Source organism: Vespula vulgaris, chromosome 1 (assembly GCF_905475345.1).
Source record: "Vespula vulgaris chromosome 1, iyVesVulg1.1, whole genome shotgun sequence".
In the NCBI taxonomy this organism is placed as follows: domain Eukaryota; kingdom Metazoa; phylum Arthropoda; class Insecta; order Hymenoptera; family Vespidae; genus Vespula; species Vespula vulgaris.
This window is the reverse complement of record NC_066586.1, coordinates 13,554,129-13,573,751: the sequence shown is the minus strand read 5'-3', so window position 1 is coordinate 13,573,751 and position 19,623 is coordinate 13,554,129. Positions and strand designations below refer to the sequence as shown.

The following is a 19,623-nucleotide window of genomic DNA, read 5'->3' as shown; positions in this document are numbered from 1 at the left end:
GACTTTTCGCTTCTCGCTAATTTTTTTTCTTTTTGTATTTTTATGTTTATCTACCCCTTCGGAAGGTATCGGTATTACGATAAGATAAAAGAATAGAAAAGAAAGAAAAGAGAAAAAGGACTCGACGATTAATAAAGAATTTCAACGAATTTCAAAGCTTCGAAAGGTGAAGATTCGAGTGAAATCGAGAAACTTTAGAGCGAACGGAATCGAAGTGACTGTCCACTCGATTTCGAAGGAGAAAACAAAAGGAAAGAAGAGAAAAGAAAAAAGAAAAGGGAGAAAGGAATAAGGGGAAGAGGTGAAGAGAAAGAAGTGGGAGAAAGATTTTGGAGGAAGAAGAAGAAGAAGAAGAAGAAGAGGAAGGAGAAAAAGAAGAAGAAGAAGAAAAAGCAGAAGAAAAAGCAGAAGAAGAAGAAGAAGAGGAGGAGGAGGAGGAGGAGGAGGAAGAGGAGGAAGAAGAGGAGGAGGAGGAGGAGGAGGAGGAGGAGGAGGAGGAAGAGACACACGTTCGAAAGGGTCTCTCTTCTACGTAGAAGACACCGGGTGGAGGCGAGAAGACGAGAGGGAGAGAAACCTCGGCGAAAGGGAGGGGAGAAAGAGAAGCAGAAAGAGAGAGAGATAGAAGGAGAAGAGAAAGACAGAAGGAGAAAGAGAAAGAGAGAGAGAGAGAGAGTGAGAGAGAGAGGAGGAGGAGGAGTCATCGTAGTAACACCGGCACCGTCTCCTCTCTCGCGGCTTCGTGCTTGTCTCGGAATTAGTGAGTAGACAGAATTATGTCCGTGAGGAAGGCGGCACTACGTCTCAGTCGAGACCTACTGCTCGGCCGGTGCACACGCACATAAAGAGAGAGAGAAAGAGAAAAAAAGATAAAGAGAGAGAGAGAGAGAGAGAGAGAGAAGTAATAGATAAAGATAGAAAAAGAAGCTAAATAAACTCTTTGGCACTCTTCCCTAACTCGCAGGAATATCACGGTTACCTTTTCTCTCGTGACTTAGACTAGTCCGAGAAGTTCGAGACGAATGAACTAAAAAGAGTGAAAGAGAAGCAACGCGACTACATTCGCCTGGTGGACCACAATCGTACGACATCAGTTTTGGTAACGCTTGCGTTGGAGACCGAGTGTTCCTCTTTCACGTGGTGCTTCCAAAGTTTTCGGCACGCGCTCTAATGTACGCGCAAGCGCGCACACTTTCGATCCAGATCGAATAAGAGTACTCTTCTAAAAGTAATAAAAGAGAAAAAGAGGGATAGAGAAAGAGAGAGAGATAAAAAGAGAGAGAAAGACAGAGAAGGAAAGAGAGAGAGAGAGAGATAGAGTTATATATAGAAAGAGAATGCTCTTCGAATCATTGCTGAGTTGACGAGATAGGTACATTCTGTCTATGTAATTTGAGATTCGAAATATACGACGAGATTTGGTAAAGATTTGGAAAAGATGAGGTCGAGGTGGTCAATCGTTTTGTTGCTGGTGATGAACATCGTTGTTTGTGGTTGGTCTCATCAGCATCAACATCATCATCGTCGTCGTCATACACCGAATAGTAGTAGTAGTAGTAGTAACAATAATAGTAGTAGTAGTAGTAATAATAGTAGTAGTAGTAGCAGTAGTAATAGTAATATTAGTAACAATAGTAAAGAACATCTCGAGGAAAGGATAAACAATTTTGAGAGGAACGATGATGATGTACCAATGAGTATAAGTGAGAAAACCAGGAAAAGTTTGAAGTTAGAAGAGGGAAAAGTTTCGGTACCGTTCAGCGCACGTAGGCTTGAGAAAATGTTGGAAAAAGCTATAGTGAAGATAATAACGGGTGATCTTAGTACAGCCGATATGATATTGCTGAAAAGTTTGAATTATAGTTTGGATGAGGTACTCGCGATTCGCGAGTACGAGCTTGGTAAGAAGAAGGAAGAGGAGAAAAGACGGGAGGAGAGGATCAAATTCGAAAGGGAAAGGCACAGATCTAAGGGGAAACATTTCGAGGACGGAAAGAATTCGATGGAATTCGATTTGTCTAAATACGAAAAGAAGAAAAGGGAAAAGATCCAAGAGAAATCGACGTACGACGAGGATTTCGATTTCGATGCTTACAATCGACAGGCCGTGATGGATTACGAGAATCTAGCCTCGAAAATGGAACTCCAACAGACTTGGTCCGATTCTAATATCTCCGATTACGATGATAATGCGAAGGAATCGAAGGAAAAACGTCCGATGGATAAGAACAACAACAACAAAAACAAAAACAACAACAACGATGATGATGATGATGACAACGATGACGACGACGACGACGACGGCAACTCGTCGTCTGAGAATTTCCATCGTAATTTCGACAAGGCTATGGAACCGCACGTGATATTCAAGATACGTTACGACGATTCCGAATTCGATTCATCAGGTTCCGACGAAAAGTCCAGGATACCAAGAAAACAGGTGGATCGTGCCTTTCCGAGAGTTCCGAAATATCGTGGATCGTCTTATTTGAAACAAAATTCATTAACAAACACTGGCAATTCCTTTCACAGTTCGACCACCGTCACTTCTTCTTCTTCTCCTTTTTCCTCTACTTCTTCGTCTTCATCATCATCGTCATCATCATCATCGTCATCATCATCATCATCTTCATCTTCGCCATCCTCGATTCCTGTAGTTTATCGATTGGACGATCTCAACCTAGCAAAGTTGGATTACTTGGGCAAACCGAATCGTCTTGATCCAACCAATCCCGTGGAAATTCGAGGAACTAATACAAAGAATTCTATTGACGTGAAAAATGTTACTTTGTCGGAAGGATCTCGTGATATCGTTGATAGCAATGTCACCAACGAACTGGAATCGAGAAACGAAAATTCAACGAACAGAACGAACGACCGGGATACCTCGAAATTGTCGGTCAAACGTATCAGCGAATACGAAGGATTGGAATGGGTCGAAGACGACGTTTATCGAGTGATACCGTCGCTAGCCGATTCTCTCGCGGATTACGAGAATGTAGAAGACGAGAACGAACCATTGGAATACGAGGACGAAGCTCCTCCAAATTATGAACGTAATTCTACTAGCTTCGAGGAAAATGAGAACGACACTGCCGAGTATCAAAACGACACTCCCGAATCGGTAAAACTTTTCATGGCTAACACCAATTTAACATCGATGGACAATCAATCCTTTTCGTCTTATCAGCAATTGGCTCTGGCTCATCGACGAGAGTAAGTTATCATAATCGTTTCTTATTTTTTTTTTTTCGTTCTTTTTGCGTACGAATAAGAAAAAAGCCAATTTCTTTATCTTCACCTTATTGTCAATAATAAATGCAAATATATAGATATATATATTATTGAGAATAATATTATCAATGATTATAACAGATTTTCTATTAACAATGATCATCCTTTCATAATAACATCTACATATATATAGATATCTTTTTCGTACGCAAATCGATAGTATTCACTCGATGTAATAATAATTCTCGATTCATCACGTGCTACGCTTTGCGATGTTGCGTGCGCAACATTGATATTCACAAATTGTGCTTTTTCGTCTTTTAGAGGAAACCTAACATCAACCTTCGACAGGTAAGCCTCAGTTGAGGCTAAAATATCAGCCGCGTTGGTAAGGGATATCGTGTGCCATGTTACATCTTTTTCTTTGTTTCTTATTTTTTTTCCTCCTCTTCTCTCTTTCTTTTTTTATCCCTTTTATTCTTCATCGTTCTCTTCACTTTACTCTTTTCATTATTATTTTCAAGTGTGTTATAATTCTATGCTTGCTTTGCCATATCGAATGATTTTCTAATTAAAATTATTGCGAATTATTTCAAACTAGCTGCGAACTTTCCGAATATACAATTTATAGTGACACAAGATATCTTATAAGAGACAAAAATTAACCGAGCTTGTAACTTTGACGACGTTAAACATACAACTTTCGTTGAGAAACTCCGACATTTATTTCGATCGTTTTCGATGCAACCACCAATCCGCGCACGCTTGGTAGACTTTTACTGCGCACGATATTTATTCGCGCACGTGCGCGAAACGCCGCGATAGATCGTTAAAACGACGAATCGGAAGGCACGAGTGATCGCTCGCGCGCATTCGAATCCGCGGGACGTTTAGAGTAGAAGACGACAACGACGACGACGACGACGTTCTCCTCGAAACGTTGCCCCCGTCATGTAAAAATATCTCAATGGAACATAAAAAACAAAAAAAAAGAAACTCATGGAAAAAATAGGAACCATCTCGTTTCCTTCTCGATCTTTTTCTCTTTGCTTTGCATTCTTTTAATTTAAGTAAAATTAGATGAGAGAGGGAGAGAGAGAGAGAGAGAGAGAGAGGGAGGGAGTATCTAATTAAATTTGTCAGCTTTTTTTATAAATTTTATTATAGGCCCGTACGATTAATTATGTTTACGAATTGATACATGTGATATTAGAATATTTAAAACTTTAATTAGATAATTAAATACATTATGAATTAGAAATTTTATTGCTCATAATGTGTTTCTTACATTAATTCTATATTTAATAATTATGTTAGAACGAAATAGAGAATATCAATTCATTTGTTGTCCCTATCCACGGTGTGTCAATTAAAATTATTCATTACGAATTTCATGGAATGAAATCAACCAATTTCAAACAATTTCTCTAACGTATCTTTTTATAACGATTAAATCATAATAACCTATGACATAATTCGACATTGATTACCGTAGAAAAAGAAATAAAAAAAGAACAAAAGAAAAACAAGCAAGAAAAATAAAAAAAATAAAACAAATGGGAAAGTTGACGACGCGTGTCCCATTGAAAAAGAAAAGTAATGATCTTTTCGACAAAAAAACCGGACGGTGTTTGTGACGCTGTAAAAAAAAAAGAACGAAGAAATTAAAAAAAAAAGAAAAAGAAAAAGAAAGAAAAAGAAAGAGAAAAAAAGAAGAAGAAGAAAAGAAAAACAAGAAAGCAAAAAAAGATCAGGATTTCGCGGTGGAGACTCGGCAAACCAGTTACGTTATAGCGAACGTCCACGTGCGGATTTTTTATCTTCGACTTCTCTCACCTTCTTTTATTCATTCCTTTTTTTCTCTTTTCCTCTTTTTTTCGTTTTCTTTGAAGTCGAGCCGAGAACTGCGCTTCGTGATTTTTTTCGTTCGTCGCGGATTTGAAAAAGAGGGAAAAAGAGAAAGAGAAAGGAGATGCACGTATTTTCTCCTTCTTTTCCGAAACTAAAGGAAAGAAATCATAACAGGGATAAGAAGAGGATAAGTCGTGGTGATGGTGATGGTAATGGTGATGGTAATGGTGATGGTAATGGTGGTTGGTAAGAGAAGGCTGGTGGATAGGTGATTAGAAGGAAGAAGGGGCAAAGAGGTCGAAGAGGGTGGACGATGTGGAAGGGGTGAAAGAGGGGGAGGTAAAGAAAGGAGACAGACTCATCTCAGGTAGCTTAAGGAAGGACACGCGTGGTGGAATTTCCCTGGCTCTGTCGGAGTCTAGCTGCGTTTTTAAATCGTCTTCCTCTTGGCCGACCTCCTCCCGCGCGGTCGGGTAAGCGCGCGAGAGGCCTTTCTTTTATTTTATTAAGTCTAGACGCGTAAATGCATTCGTGCCGGCACTGGCGTAGCCTCTCTCTCTCTCTCTCTCTCTCTCTCGCTCTCTCTTTTATATAAAAGAAATCGAAACATTTCTAATTGGGCTATGTTTTCGATCAAAGTTTTGTTCATCGAAGGAGAAAGAGTTTAGCCGAGTTTAATATTACGCGATCGTACAAAAATATTTGTGTAACACAATGCGCGTCGATAACATCAAGGATTGATTAAAGTTTTATTAATTATTACTTTCATGACATCTTTTTATGAAGAAGAGTGATCGACGGAGACAGAGAGAGAGAAATAATTCAAATGACAAATATCTTGACGCATATATGGAAAGATATATATAAATTTAAAACATATTTAGAACATAAAGTTTTAATCGAGTGGAAATATGATCAAGATCAATGATCATCAGCTGTTAATTATTATTCAAAGAAAAAAGAACAGAGACGAACCTAACGAAAGATACAAGGATACAACGAACGAAGATTTCTCGAGCAAGAAAGAGAGAAAAAAAGAGAAAGAAAGAGAGAAAGAGAAAGACTGAGAGAGAGTAGGAGGGATAGGAGAGAGAGAGAGAGAAAGAGAGAGAGAGAAAGAGAGGGAAAGAAAGAGAGAGAGAGAGAGAGAGAGGACGCACGTCTCAGGCTGCGATTTATGCGTCTGTTCTTTTTCGCGACAGTCATAATAGTAATCGAGAACCGTCGTTTGCATACTTAAACGCAGTCTGGCCAGCCGAGTTGAGCACCCTCGTAATAACCGAGTGTCTAGTCGGACTGCAGTTAGGCTGTTCTCTTACGACGTTATGTAACACATTTCAATTTAATGCGCTGACCTTGTCTATGCGTCTCTCTTCCTACGTGAACGCAGACGGATCGACGGTACGAGAAAGAAAGAGAGAGAAAGAGAGAGAGAGAGAGAGAGAGAGAAAAGGATAGAGAAGGAAGTTTCGAGTGACTTCATCCCAACCCTCGTCAACGAGCGATGCATGTTGCATTTTTTTTTCTTTCTCCTTTCTTTCTTCCTTTTTCGATGCACCGATTATAACCTGTCCCGATATCCATCTCGTTCTCCTCATAATTTTTACCTGAGATTGTTCCTGTTTCTTAAAGTAGCTAGACCAGAGCGAGTCTCTATCTTGTAAAAGTTGTACTTTTTGTTTGTTCGTTTGTTTATTTGTTCAATTTTTTCTTGCTTTCTTTTAACATCCACGAACTCGTCAATGTCTTCGTTTTTCTCCCTCTGTTTTCCTTTTTTCTTTTTCTTTCTGTGTATCGACCGAAAGTTTCTAATTCCAATTCGACAATTTTTAATGTGTTATCTTATGTCTCCTAATTTAATAGAGAGAAAGAAAGGAAGAAAAAAGAAGAGAGAAAAGAGAAAGAGAGAGAGAAAAAAAGAAAGAAAGAAAAAAAATTACGGTATCTTCGTAATCCTACCGGATCCGTTCTCATGTTCGACGACGGCCTCCAGACTGACTCTCCTCGCGAGTCCTCTTTCCCAGACCAGACGGTAGTCAGACGAGGCACGTACGCAACGAGACGGCGTAGAATGCGTGACTTGGACGCGACTAGATCAACGAGCATGCCTAGAATCGTACCTAAGAAGTAGTAGAGATTTCGTCCTAAGATTTCTTACAACTTTCTTCCTCTTTTTTAGTTTTTACGAAAAACCAAAGAAAGTTTCTCTTTCTTTCTTTCTTTCTTTCTCTCTTTCGTCTTTCTCTGTTTTTCCCTCTCTAATCCGTTTTATTTTTCAAAAGGAAGGAAAAGAAAGGGGAAGAAAAGGAAAGGAAAAAAAGAAAAGATAAGAAGGACTTAAGAATTCTTTCACGTTGTTCACCTTCTTTCAAACTCGAAGCGTAACATTTTTCTCCTTATCTTTGACCAAAAGAAAATTCTTTTATGCGGGTGGAGGTCGTTGACGTGGCATCGGCTCGAGTTTAACCCTTATAACGACGATCGTAACGTTTCTCTGCATGTTTCTAAATACCTGTGTGTCTTCTTTGTGTACTCTATACATACCTATCAAATATTCTTTCTCTTTCTCTCTCTCTCTCTCTCTCTCTCGTAGCAATCTTATCTCGAGAGAAAGGTGCTTGTATAAATACCGACCAAGCTACCAGTCTTCTTCTTCTTCTTCTTCTTCTTCCTCCTTCTCTTCTTCTTCTTCTTCTTTTTTTGCATCTCATAATACAGATAAAAATCTGTCTCTCGTTACCGAGCTCGTAAAAAGAAGAAAACAGATAAACAAAGAAAAAGAAAACAAAAAAAAAGGAAGGAGAAAAAAACAGAATAGAAAAACAAAAAGAACACATTATAAAATGAACGCAACGATGATGAATCACGTTGACTTATCAACGTTCAAGCTATAATAAATAATAATAACAACAATGATAATGATGATGACGATGAGGATGACAATAATAACAATGATAATGACAATAATAACAATAATAATAATCGTCAGAATTATTTTCTAAAACTCGAAAATTCAAACGATGGCCGTAGGAAGAAGGACGTGGAATGCAAATCGAGACGAGTCCTGAGACTCCTTCGAGATTCGAGGCGCGGCCTCGGAACGGCTGCATTCGTGTCTGCGTTAGCTCTTGCGCGCACAATCTCTCTCTCCCTCTCCCTCTCTCTCTCTCACACACACATACACTCACATTTATATATACCTTAAGACATTTCAAAGAGAAAGAGAAAGAGAAAGAGAAAGAAAACTGATCGGGGTGCCGATATCTTCACTGTCCGTCTAGCCGCTGTCTAGAGCGTATAATAAATGACTCGGACCTATAGCCTGTAGCCTCTTTCTAGGTCACTGACCATCGTTGCCTGCCTGTCTGACTGCCTGCCTGACTGCCTGACTGCCTGCCTGCCTGACTGCTTGCTTGTCTGATTGCCTGCCTGCCTGCCTGCTTGCTTGCTTGCTTGCTTGCTTGCTTGCTTGCTTGTCTGCTTGCCTGACTGCCTACAATAGCGTCATAGCACACGGAAGTCCTCGTAAATAGTTTCTAGAGGTGAAGATTTTCGCAGCTCGGCGTGCACGTAATTGCTATTTCATAATCGAGCTCGAAAATCTTTGATAGAGATAACCTATTACATTCGTAGACGGACACTCGATGCGATTTGTGATCTTCCTTTCTTTCTCTCTTTGTATGCGTACGTATGTTCTGTTATTTTTAGATTATTTTATTCGTCTTTCTTTCTTTCTTTTCTTTTCTTTCTCTTTTCATTTATTTTTTTCTTTTTTTTTGACCAATCAGAATCGTTTTATTTTAACACATTTTTATCAGCCGATATTTTACTCTCATAGATAAACGCTCTTGTGATACTAATGAAGCGGGTTATTCCTTTTTCTGTTTTTTTTTTTTTTTTTTTTTTATAATCAATAAATAAGCGAGAGGAGATTTGTATCAGTGCATAGTCCTTTTAATTAACGAGAAAATGATAATGTTTTGATAATATTTTGATAAGATTGATTTTCGCTGAGAGGATTGTGACTACGATACGAATTAACAAATGTCGTATATGTATCACTTTTATGTTATATTCTCTAATGGATTCTTTAACGAAATAATATTAATAACTTTGTTATGGAAATTGTTTAGCTGCTGTGCTTCTTGCTGTTCATAAAAACGCTTGGCATGTCATTCCCATTCTCTCGTTCGATCTCATGCTCTTGTCTTTTTTTTCTACTTTTTTTTTTTTTGTTTTATTTTTGCGAGTATCAAAATTCGTATTAATCAGAAATATTTTTCTTTACAGTCAAGGCCAGAAAGCGATCGAAGATATAAAATCAAGAGTACTGGCACTAACAGGAAGGTTCAACCTAAGCTCGAACGCGAATAAGGTTCAACGCGAAAGGCTGACCATGTTCTCGCCTACGTGTGAGTAATCTAATCGCTCATCTAATCGTCTCGAGAACGAAGAGGATATATATTTCAGTCTCGCCAATGGGGAAATTCGTTAACGTGTGACAGGTCAAACGCCGCGTAACACGGATCAGGAAGCTTGGGCCGACCCGTTCTCGATGAACATGCACTTTCAATTGAATCTGACGTCGGGCGAGCACGTGGTCGCTGCGAAATTGAGGATCTACAAGTTGCCGCAGGAGAATCTGACGTCGTCGATAGCAAGTACGAGTGGTGGTAGCGTCGTTGACGAACAAGAAGAGGAGGATGAGAAGAAGATCAGAATATCGGTGTACTATTACACGAAAACGTTGAGGAAGCATCGAGGTAAGGGACCGGTCACGATTTACCTTTTTTCGCCGTTCATTTTGTTGTTTACATTCTTTCCTCATAATTTCCTTTCTTATTTCTTCCTATGGAAAAAATCTTCCCGATCATCATCCCGCCTAAAAAAAAAAAAAAAGAAAAAAAAATTCTAAAAAAGATTCAACGAACCTCAACCTTCCATACGTGTATTCGTAGCAAAGAAACGTTTGATGGACTCTTTGGTGACGCCATTAACGAACGAAGGTACGCACTTGGCACTAGACGTACGACAAGGACTCAGATTTTGGAGGCTAAATCCAAGAAATCCACATGGTAACGGCGGCAATCACGGCCTGGTAATTCAGGTGGAGGATCAGGATGGTCGACCGCTCAAACCGGCCCTTTACATTCAGGAGCCGTCTTGCTCGAACGGCGACGACGATCAGAAGGCATGTGAGTGTGTGACCTAACAGTACTAACTCCCGCATTTTTTTTTCTCTTTTCTACTTCTACTTCTTCTTTTTGTTCTTCTTTTTGTTCTTCTTCTTCTTCTTCTTCTTCTTCTTCTTCATCTTGCCTTATAATTTTTTATTTCTCTCTTTCTGTTTCTTTGCCTGTGAGATTTTTCATCTGATAATTAACGACGTGTGCCAATAACCACTTAATCGATTTTTCCTTTCCTTTTCTCTCTTTCTTTCGTGGTATCGATCGAAAGAAGAAAAAGGATCGTTTCGATGTTTCGTTTCATCGTTTTTCGTCTGCATGTCTCGTGTAATATGTACTTACATATCCACGCACACATACACACACACACACACACACACACACATATATATATATACATACATATACATACGTATGTAAGTTTTCGTGTTCTCTTCTCCTTTGGAATATGCATTTTTTGCTTTTTTTTGTATTTTGTATTTTTTTTTATTTTATTTTATATACTTCCTTTCCTCTTTTCTTTTTCTTTTTCTTTTTAAAACACCAAACTTCTTCTTCTTCTTCTTCTTCTTTCTTCTTCTTCTACTTCTCTCCCAGGCTCCCTTCGACTTACAAATGTAATTGGGCTTTTCTTTTATTTTTTTACAGACCACCACTTACCTGCACTTTTCGTCCGAGCCTGTACTCGTTACGTTCGCGTCGTAAACGGCGAAACGGTCACGTACGTGAATTGCAGGCACTAAAGGTGCCGGCGAGTAGCCAGGGTTGATGATTACGATGGTTCAAGAAGAAAAGAAGGTGAAGAAAGAGAAGGAAAAGGAGGAGAAAAAGAAGAAGGAGGAGAAGGAGGAGGAGATGATACGAGACAACGAAAAATCGTGTTAAAACAAACGTTCACGTTTTCTCGTCGGGACTACTCGCTCCAACAACTCTATATTTCATATATTTCTAAATGATTGAACTTTCGATCATTTCGATCAAATTCAATTTATAGAAGAACTCTATATATATATATATATATATATATATATATATATATATATCGTTAGGTTTTTCATCGATTTAAGATATATATTTTTTGATACGAGTTTAGAGCTTGAACGAAATTGTATGAGACTGACGTGCTGATAGTGATTAAGCTGTATAGGAGGAAAGAGGAAAAACGAAAAAAAGAAACAAAAAAAAAAAGAAGAAGAGAAAAAGAAAAAGAAAATTAAAAATTACGTTCGCGTACGATTCAGATAGACGCAACCCATTCATAGACTGTCTTTTTCTAAGATACTAATTTAAGGAAAAGAGTGTATATTTAATTACGAGTTAGATAGATACACGTAAAAATTCATGTCTTATATCCACCTTCCTCTTATTCGAGTTTTAGTTGATTTTATTATATGATTTAAAGAGACAATGTAAATATTGCTTTTAGTATTTTAATTAGTTCTCTATGATTTTATGATTTTACGCGTCCACCTTGTTAAGTCATCGTATACCTATGACTGATATAACCAAATGTAAATGTAAAAGTAAAACACACACACACACACACACACACACATATATATATATATACACGTGTTTATGGGAGTCGTGTTAACTTGTCTTAATCGAACGAATCTCATGTCACGATTAGACGAATTCTTAAGCTCTCGTTACTATTAGACTTTTTAAAGTTAATTTTTTTGTTTTTGTTTTTGTTCTCTCTTTTTTTTTTTTTTTTTTTTTTTTTTTTTTATTAATCCTAGTACTTTAATACTTTATATCTTCTCATGGACATCCTACTACTTATTTGTTTAAGATTAACGTTTATAAGATATTCGTTGCGTTTACGAAACTCTGATCTGTACATACTGTAGATTTCGCAGTGTCCCATCGCGTAGAAATAAATAAACAAAAAACTTAGGTAGAATAAGTCAAATTTGTTTTTTGTCTCGGTATATTATTTCTTTTTTTTTCTTTCGTGTATTATATTTACACATTTGATTATGATAAGTAATAATTTTTCTAAGTGTCTTTGAGGAGTCTTATCGAAAGTTGATTAAGACTTTCTGTACAAAAGATGGTTTTATTAAAAAGACTTACATTCATAGGAAAAGTTTGTTATTAACATTAACAAATCAATTCACTCTGGTTCATGTACCATCTTTCTCTCTCTCTCTCTCTCTCTTTCTCTCTATTTCTCTCTCACACAGATCAAACGTACTTTTTTTACGCTTTGATCGTCACTTTCTCACATATAGTCATTTTAAGTTCGACGAAGTGGATCTCAAAGTTTGCACCGACGTCGACGAAAGCTGGAAATGCAATGTTGATCGACAGAAAAAAAACGAAGAGAAAAGGAAAAGAAAGTTCGAAAATTTTTATCGAGTACAATTAATCGTGAAACATAATAATAATAAATTAATTGTAAAGGTAACTAATATTACGATACTTTCCTCTCTTCGACGATTTCATTATAAATCTCGACAATCGTAAATATATCATATTTCTTCGTATTAATTAAAACGAAAGAAATCAAATATTTCTCGTATTATGAACGAGAAACAACAAGTATCAATTTTAAACGTATTAAAATGAAAAAGAATTACAATCGTTGCGATAAATTGTCTCGAAGAAAAAGAAAAAAGAAAAAGAAAGAAAGAATTGATCACACGAAAATTTTATAAATAATACTAACGACGAATAAATGATTCGCGAATTTCTAAAAAAAAAAGTCATTTGATTCTAGACAAAGAGAAAATTATTTATGCAAATTTGATATTACGATATTATTATCAATATTTAATATTAAAAAGAATCAAATGTTTCTTATTAAATCAAATGAGATTTTATATGATTTCATTGATTACATTTAAGATCTTGATTCCAATAGTCTACGATACGAATCATCAATGATTTATAAGAATTGGTATTTAGCGTTATCTGTCGGTTAATCAACCGAACTAACTCTGAAGGAACAACTTTAGTTGAAAATTTTCCCCGGTAGATGACACTAAATATAATTCCATCGTTCACTTTGTTTAACAAAGATCATCTTATAATCAATCCAAAGAACATGATTATCTTAAGTATACGTAATCAATGAAATTGCATCATTCAAATTATTGTTCGATGATACTCAATTTCTTCTTTTGATGAAATTCCGATGATTTTGATCACATTTCCGATTATTTTAGTAAGCTCACAATCAACGTTGATGTTTAAACGTAATTGGAACTAGTAGTTAAGTATCTTCTTCTTCGTTTTTATATTAGTAATTTAATATTTTATGTGCAGTCCAGCTTCGTTTATCTCAGTCATTTTGGATATAATGTAAAATTCGAATAACGGCTTGTAATTTCTCATCGTTGATATATAAAGCGACGTTGATATAACACGTTCGAAGACAGAAACATTTCACTCTTGGATATATACAGTCAGTCTAGGATAAAAACAAAAAAGAAGAACGAAACGAAAGAGAAAATTGACAAACTAAGACTATGCTTTCTATCCTCCAACGTGCATACGTTTGATCCTTGATAATAAACAACTATCTATGAATAATCGATTTCAACTGACAGAAGAAGTTCTAATGATTTCTCACAATGACATAGAACAAGACCCGTTATCCAGTATGTAGATTAAAATCCATGTTTTTATCACTTTTCGAGGCACTCTCACGAAATCTTTTGGACTCGTTTGATATTACCAATTGTGCTGATTTTGTTTTATCTTTAAAACACACATTTCCGTCTAGCTATCGCGATCCAAAGAGTCAAGGGTATCATTGCTAGATGAATGCGTCAAGTCACTCAACTCGTCCAGGTGCTTTTGCCTCTTCCTAACGTTCCAGTGTAAACACTCAGCGAGAGAATCAAACCAATCCGTTATTTGATCGGCTGCGCAAATACTAGGTACAGGATATATAGATGTCGTGACTCGTAAACTGTAAAATAATATTAGAGTTAGATAAGACCTCTGATTTTTAAATTAACAATAATTTTAATATATATATATGTATGTATGTATGTATATATTAAACTTATATATTATTATATATACATCTGTATATTCACATTATATAAATATACATCGTATTATTATATTAGTATATATACTTATATATAATTTTAATATATATGTGTGTATGTATGTATGTATTAAACTTATATATTATATATACATCTGTATATTCACATTATGTAAATATACATCTTATTATTATATTAGTATATATACTGTACTTAGTATATATACGTATGTATGTATGTAAAGATAGGACAAATACATCTTCTTATTACATTAGTATATATACTTATATATGCTATATTACATGTATATGTGTGTATGTATGTAAAGATAAGACAAATAAGAATTATCTGAAGATATTTAGACAATGTGAATATAAAGATAGGACGAATACGAAGTACCGTCACCTTGCAGATATCAGCCAACGTTTCCGATTTGGTTATGGAATTCCAAAAGTGAAAGGTAAATCGTGTCTGGTTTGCAGTTTTTCATTAATGTTAAAGTGAAAACGAATGAGAGAGATTATAAAATGAAGATAAGACGTTCTAAAGAAGAAGGAAAGATTACGCAAAAGACGTTACTTCCATGGCGATGTTAAGATATATAACATCTAATGAATTTGAAATGACGAGAAATATAAATATGTATATACATAGAAATAGAAAGAGAGAGCGAGAGTGAAAGAGTGAAAGTGAGAGAAAGAGAAAGAAGAGGGAAAAAAAAAGAAAAAAAAAGAAAGAAAGAAAGAAACAAATACGAAAGTAGCAAAAACATATAATCATTTGTATAATTTAGGACAGACCTGTCCCCGACTCGTAATTCTTCTTGATTCCGACCATCAAAGGAAACGTAGGCTGTGCTGCGGGCATTATTGTTAGACATTATCTGAAAATATAAAAGAGGAAGACCCTCGATTAGTTAAAATGGTTAAAATTGTATTTTTACCTGTCTCCGTGAAAGAGTTCTTGTCTATTTCTACCGTCGAACGAGACCCACGAAGTATTTCTGCTATCTGGTGAGACGGAAATCTACGATGAAGTATTAAAGATAATTAATAAATCTTTCTCCTTCTAGATAAAAAAAAAAAAAAAAGGGAAGAAAGAAACGCCAATATAACAAAGAGATAATGTAACTATGAGACTCGAGAAGATTTTGAAGAAGGCGAAGAGAGCAACGCATGGTCTGAGAATGTGGACTACGGTAGAGTTAGTGAGAGCCAACTTTCCTTCTATGGGATCGATCGACTCAGTCGGAAGTTTCGAGTTCGTTTGGAAGATCTTTTTCTCGATCGATAAGGATAATAAAAAATTTAGATGATATTAAATCGACAAAGACATCCTCAAAAACGACCAAGTTTTTAATACTCAGAAACTTTCGATCTACTTCGAAAAGGTGAAGCCTGTCGTAGACTGTTATAAACTAATATCTCGGAAATAAAGAATTTTAGATAAAAATGTTTCATTGGGAAAGTCTTGTGGCCTCGAAGAAGACACAAAATGATGTCATTGGTTTGACCTTAGATAATCGTATTGAAGATCGTACGAAGGTTACGTTTACACTTTTAAATGGTAACTATATTTTCTTATCGCATATTCTCTTACAGCAGACATTGAAACGTTTTCAAAACAAAACTAACTTGTTTGTTTTCCGTGTAAACTACTCTTAAGATACTATATATCAAAGTTGTTAAGTCTTTATGTATGTGTTAATATATGTATATACACACACACACACATATATATATATATATATATACGATATAAAGAGGTTTCGTACAACGTCCGCATTATACACCTTGAATAATGCTAATACGGTGCTCTGTAACTTCAAAAGAACTTAATGAAAAAAAATATTCTCTTATAATATTTTGAGAATCTCTCGAGAATAAACGGCAAGAATATGCATTGAAAAATGAAGGGATTTCGATTAAATAAATTGAAGATAATCTTTATGTGATCTTGAAACAATTATTCAAGATCCAATCGATCTCTCCGTCTCATGTACACTTCAAACTCACGATAATTTGTATGAAACTTTTGAAAAAAATTTCCACCAAAGTACTTTCTTCCGTAACAGTTTAACAGACCCATCACTGCATACTGTCGATTGTACATAATTAATCAAATTAGACTCGTTTAAAAATTGATATAGAAAGTGATTCGATTACGTTTAACACGTAAATCATCGATTGTTATTAATAATAAATATCAACGATATGAAGGATAAAGAGAAGATGATGATAAGAAGAAAAATGGAAAAATATAAGCACCTTCAGTTCGACACCGGCTGGTACAACAATTGGTCTAAATGACAACGAATGAGGACAGATCGGTGTGATCATGATTGCAGGTACCGAAGGATGGATCATACTGGCTCCTGCAGCTACCGCATAAGCTGTAGAGCCGGTTGGTGTACTAACGATCAGGCCATCACCCTGAACGCTAGTTACATGTTTGCCATCAATGAAAAGGTCGATGTTTGAAAGGTACGGCGAGGGTCCTCGATCTACGACAACTTCGTTCAGCACCAACAAATTCGTCGGTGATTTCGCTGGCTGACCTTCCTCGCCTTTTCGCATAATGATACATCTTAAACGGCTCCGGAGGGTCAAGGCCGCATGACCTGCACACAGAGAGCAATACACTTAAGATCATGGAAAAAGAAAGGAAAAATATATGACTACCAAACGAACTTTTTTCATTCACGATTGGCAAGATAATTTATTAGCTTGATATTATTTTACTTAAAAGTAAATCTTTGTAATATTATAAGGAAAAAAAAATGAAGGAACGTGTGTCAAAAGGATTTAAAGGAAAAAAAGAAAAAGGATAAGATAAGAGAATCCAATATATATATATATTTAAAGTAGAAAGAGAAGAATCGCATTTTGTATATGTTTTTAAAATGATAAATATTTTGAAAGAAAATTCGATCTAAAAATATATCCTCTCAAAACTTATGATCGAGCAATGATTCATAGATATCAAATGTTGACCACTCAACATGTTAACAGAGAGATCTACGCTTCGTTCTCGTTTTTCAGTTATAAATTTAACTCACTTCTGCGCATTCCACTTCTGTTACTAAGACTTTTTTGCGACACAATCGAACTTTTTCCTTTTTCGAATGAACAAGACGTGAAAGATGGATTTTTCGAGGGACATGACTCATAGGATTTGTTTTTCTCTTTTCAATAAGATTTATCCAATAATATGATATGTTAGATTTAAAATTGATTAAAATAATATCAGATTTTTCTTTTCAATTACCTTCAAGTACGTTCGTAACTTGTTCCTGAAAATTGTCGAACTCAAAAGGTGTAAGAAAACCCAAAGAACCGAGATGAAATGCCATTACAGGTGGTACGGATTGTTGGAAGAGAAGACTGGCATAAAGTAGCGTGCCATCGCCACCCAAACATATTATAAAATCGATTCTATCCTGTAAAATAAATGCGAAAATTTTAATATTATTTTTTTACATTCCGATATATTTATACTATTTATTTATTTCGACAATATTTTATTTATATATACACAGATTAAATATTAAAATAACACATTCACATATTAAAATAATAATTAAAATCTATATATTATATATTATATAAATATAGATTTTGTGTGTATATGTACATACACGAACACATATATACATGCACATGTATTGTTATTATACCAAGTGTCTCGTTCAAAGTTTTACATGCGATTTTTTTATAAATATATAATAAATGTCAAATAATTTTACTAAAATGTCTAGAAATTGTTCCTAATCTCCTTTAAGATTAATGAACTGCTTTACTTTATTTCTAAATGACAATTTCATTCTTTTTCAATTGTAAAATTTATTTATTAGCAAGTACATATATCTATTACGATTTTTCATATAAATTAATAAGGATAATGAATTTTTTTTGGTGAACTTAATTTTTCATACTTTCAATCGCTAAGAACACGTAATACTGATAAAGATAATAATTGATTCTTTAAAAAACAAAAGTAAATCATATATTAGTGTGATTACAATTCATATTTACGATCGAATCGACGAAATATTCCGGAATACAACAATTCTTGAGAAATGTTCAATGAATATAAATTTATAACGGTAATAAAAAACCTTGAAAAACTAACATATTATTATAGGTCGATGAATTCATCGTGAAATGGGTTATAACTCTATGCGAGAACATGATATTATAGTTCTATCCATCTAAGAAAACAATAGTCGCCTTGAAATCACTAAGTCATGTTAGTTTAGAAAAAATTTGTGAACATCGCAAGATGTTACATTCGAAACAAACTAAGCTTGAACTAAATTTTTTTTATATAACAAATAATTAGGGAGATAGCTACGTGTAAAATGAAATACCCATTATATATGTAGAGGGTGTACATGCAATATTCTGGTACAAACGACCAGGAAATGATTTTACATGGAAAAATAAATCGAAAAGAAAGAATAACATTTTCCTTTTTTTTTTTTTTTAAAGACTTCATTCATGAGAGTAATCAATTTAAAAATGAAATTCATGTTTACGTCGGGTACACGTGTATTAATTGTAAATTTCGAGATATACTTCTATTTCATACGTATTTATAAATATGAATGGCTTTACGATTTACTTCCTATCATTTCTGTTATCATGTAAAATCATCTTTTGACTGATTGTACGATTACAGAGGAACAGAATAATATCATATAATCTAATTTATATTTATATTGATAACATATTTTTCTTGTCCGGAAAAAAAAAAAAAGAAAATTTATAATGCTTGTTAGAAACAATAAAAAATATTACTTTGTTAAATAACTTATTGATATCGATAATGTCTTACACATTATCGATATAAATCAATTGTAAATATTTTTATATTGCAAAACGATATAACGTTTTAATTTATAATTAAATTTTATTATTTTTCCACGTATATATTTACTTTTACTTTACCAGCATAGATTTGAAATATCCGAAATAAATGAATCTCATTACCTGTAGATCATCAGTTCCATCTCGAAAAGTTTGTAATCTATCTCGAACCCCTTGGAATCTTAGATCACGAGCCAAAGCTGAATCCTCAAGTACGGTTGCTTCCACGAATACGACCATCCGTTTTTCCTTCGAATTATCATAAATTATTACATAAATATACATATACATATATATACATATGTCAATTAATACAAATTTACGATTAGAATAAATGATCACGTGATATTAGGTTGCAAAATAGCTGTACAGTGCGTGCGATACTTGAGTAGAGTCGAAACTTACTCTTTATCATCGCGAGATAAGAAAACGAAATTCAAGTATTATATTGATAAACATGAACTCTGGTTTTGTTCG

General features: G+C 34.9%; 2 protein-coding genes across 13 annotated transcripts in view; one reads left to right on the top strand and one right to left on the bottom strand.

Moving 5' to 3' along the window:
- The first annotated feature begins 487 nt into the window (after window positions 1-487).
- Window positions 488-14,164, top strand: LOC127064032 (myb-like protein A). 3 transcript variants are annotated; one of them, XM_050994530.1, is made up of 6 exons: window positions 488-3,216; window positions 3,559-3,585; window positions 9,376-9,497; window positions 9,591-9,848; window positions 10,044-10,280; window positions 10,920-14,164. In XM_050994530.1, the coding sequence occupies exons 1-6, from the start codon at window positions 1,439-1,441 to the stop codon at window positions 11,012-11,014; spliced, it is 2,517 nt and encodes an 838-aa protein (XP_050850487.1). In that variant the 5' UTR covers window positions 488-1,438; the 3' UTR covers window positions 11,015-14,164. The 3 variants fall into 3 exon arrangements, with proteins under 3 accessions (XP_050850487.1, XP_050850500.1, XP_050850494.1); XM_050994543.1 differs by having other exon boundaries at window positions 489-3,216; window positions 10,044-10,276; XM_050994537.1 differs by lacking the exon at window positions 3,559-3,585 and having other exon boundaries at window positions 489-3,216.
- LOC127064244 (NAD kinase-like) overlaps window positions 12,314-19,623 on the bottom strand; it is a 31,778-nt gene continuing 24,468 nt past the window's right edge. For 9 of the 10 annotated variants that reach the window (XM_050995053.1, XM_050995071.1, XM_050995099.1 and 6 more), the window contains 5 exons: window positions 19,270-19,395; window positions 17,546-17,717; window positions 16,546-16,898; window positions 15,222-15,304; window positions 12,314-14,193 (listed from right to left, as the gene is read on the bottom strand). In XM_050995053.1, coding sequence (XP_050851010.1) covers window positions 14,001-14,193; window positions 15,222-15,304; window positions 16,546-16,898; window positions 17,546-17,717; window positions 19,270-19,395 — 927 coding nt within the window. In that variant the 3' untranslated portion in view covers window positions 12,314-14,000. Of the gene's footprint in view, window positions 14,194-15,078; window positions 15,162-15,221; window positions 15,305-16,545; window positions 16,899-17,545; window positions 17,718-19,269; window positions 19,396-19,623 lie in introns of all 10 variants that reach the window. The other variant, XM_050995032.1, reaches the window with a different exon arrangement.

Excerpts from the sequence above, each read along its gene's own strand:
- LOC127064032 (XM_050994530.1), top strand. The coding sequence starts at position 1,439 with ATGAGGTCGAGGTGGTCAATCGTTTTGTTGCTGGTGATGAACATCGTT. Across the intron at positions 3,586-9,375 it reads CTAACATCAACCTTCGACAG|TCAAGGCCAGAAAGCGATCG; the intron begins GTAAGCCTCAGT and ends TTTTCTTTACAG. Across the intron at positions 9,498-9,590 it reads GACCATGTTCTCGCCTACGT|GTCAAACGCCGCGTAACACG; the intron begins GTGAGTAATCTA and ends AACGTGTGACAG.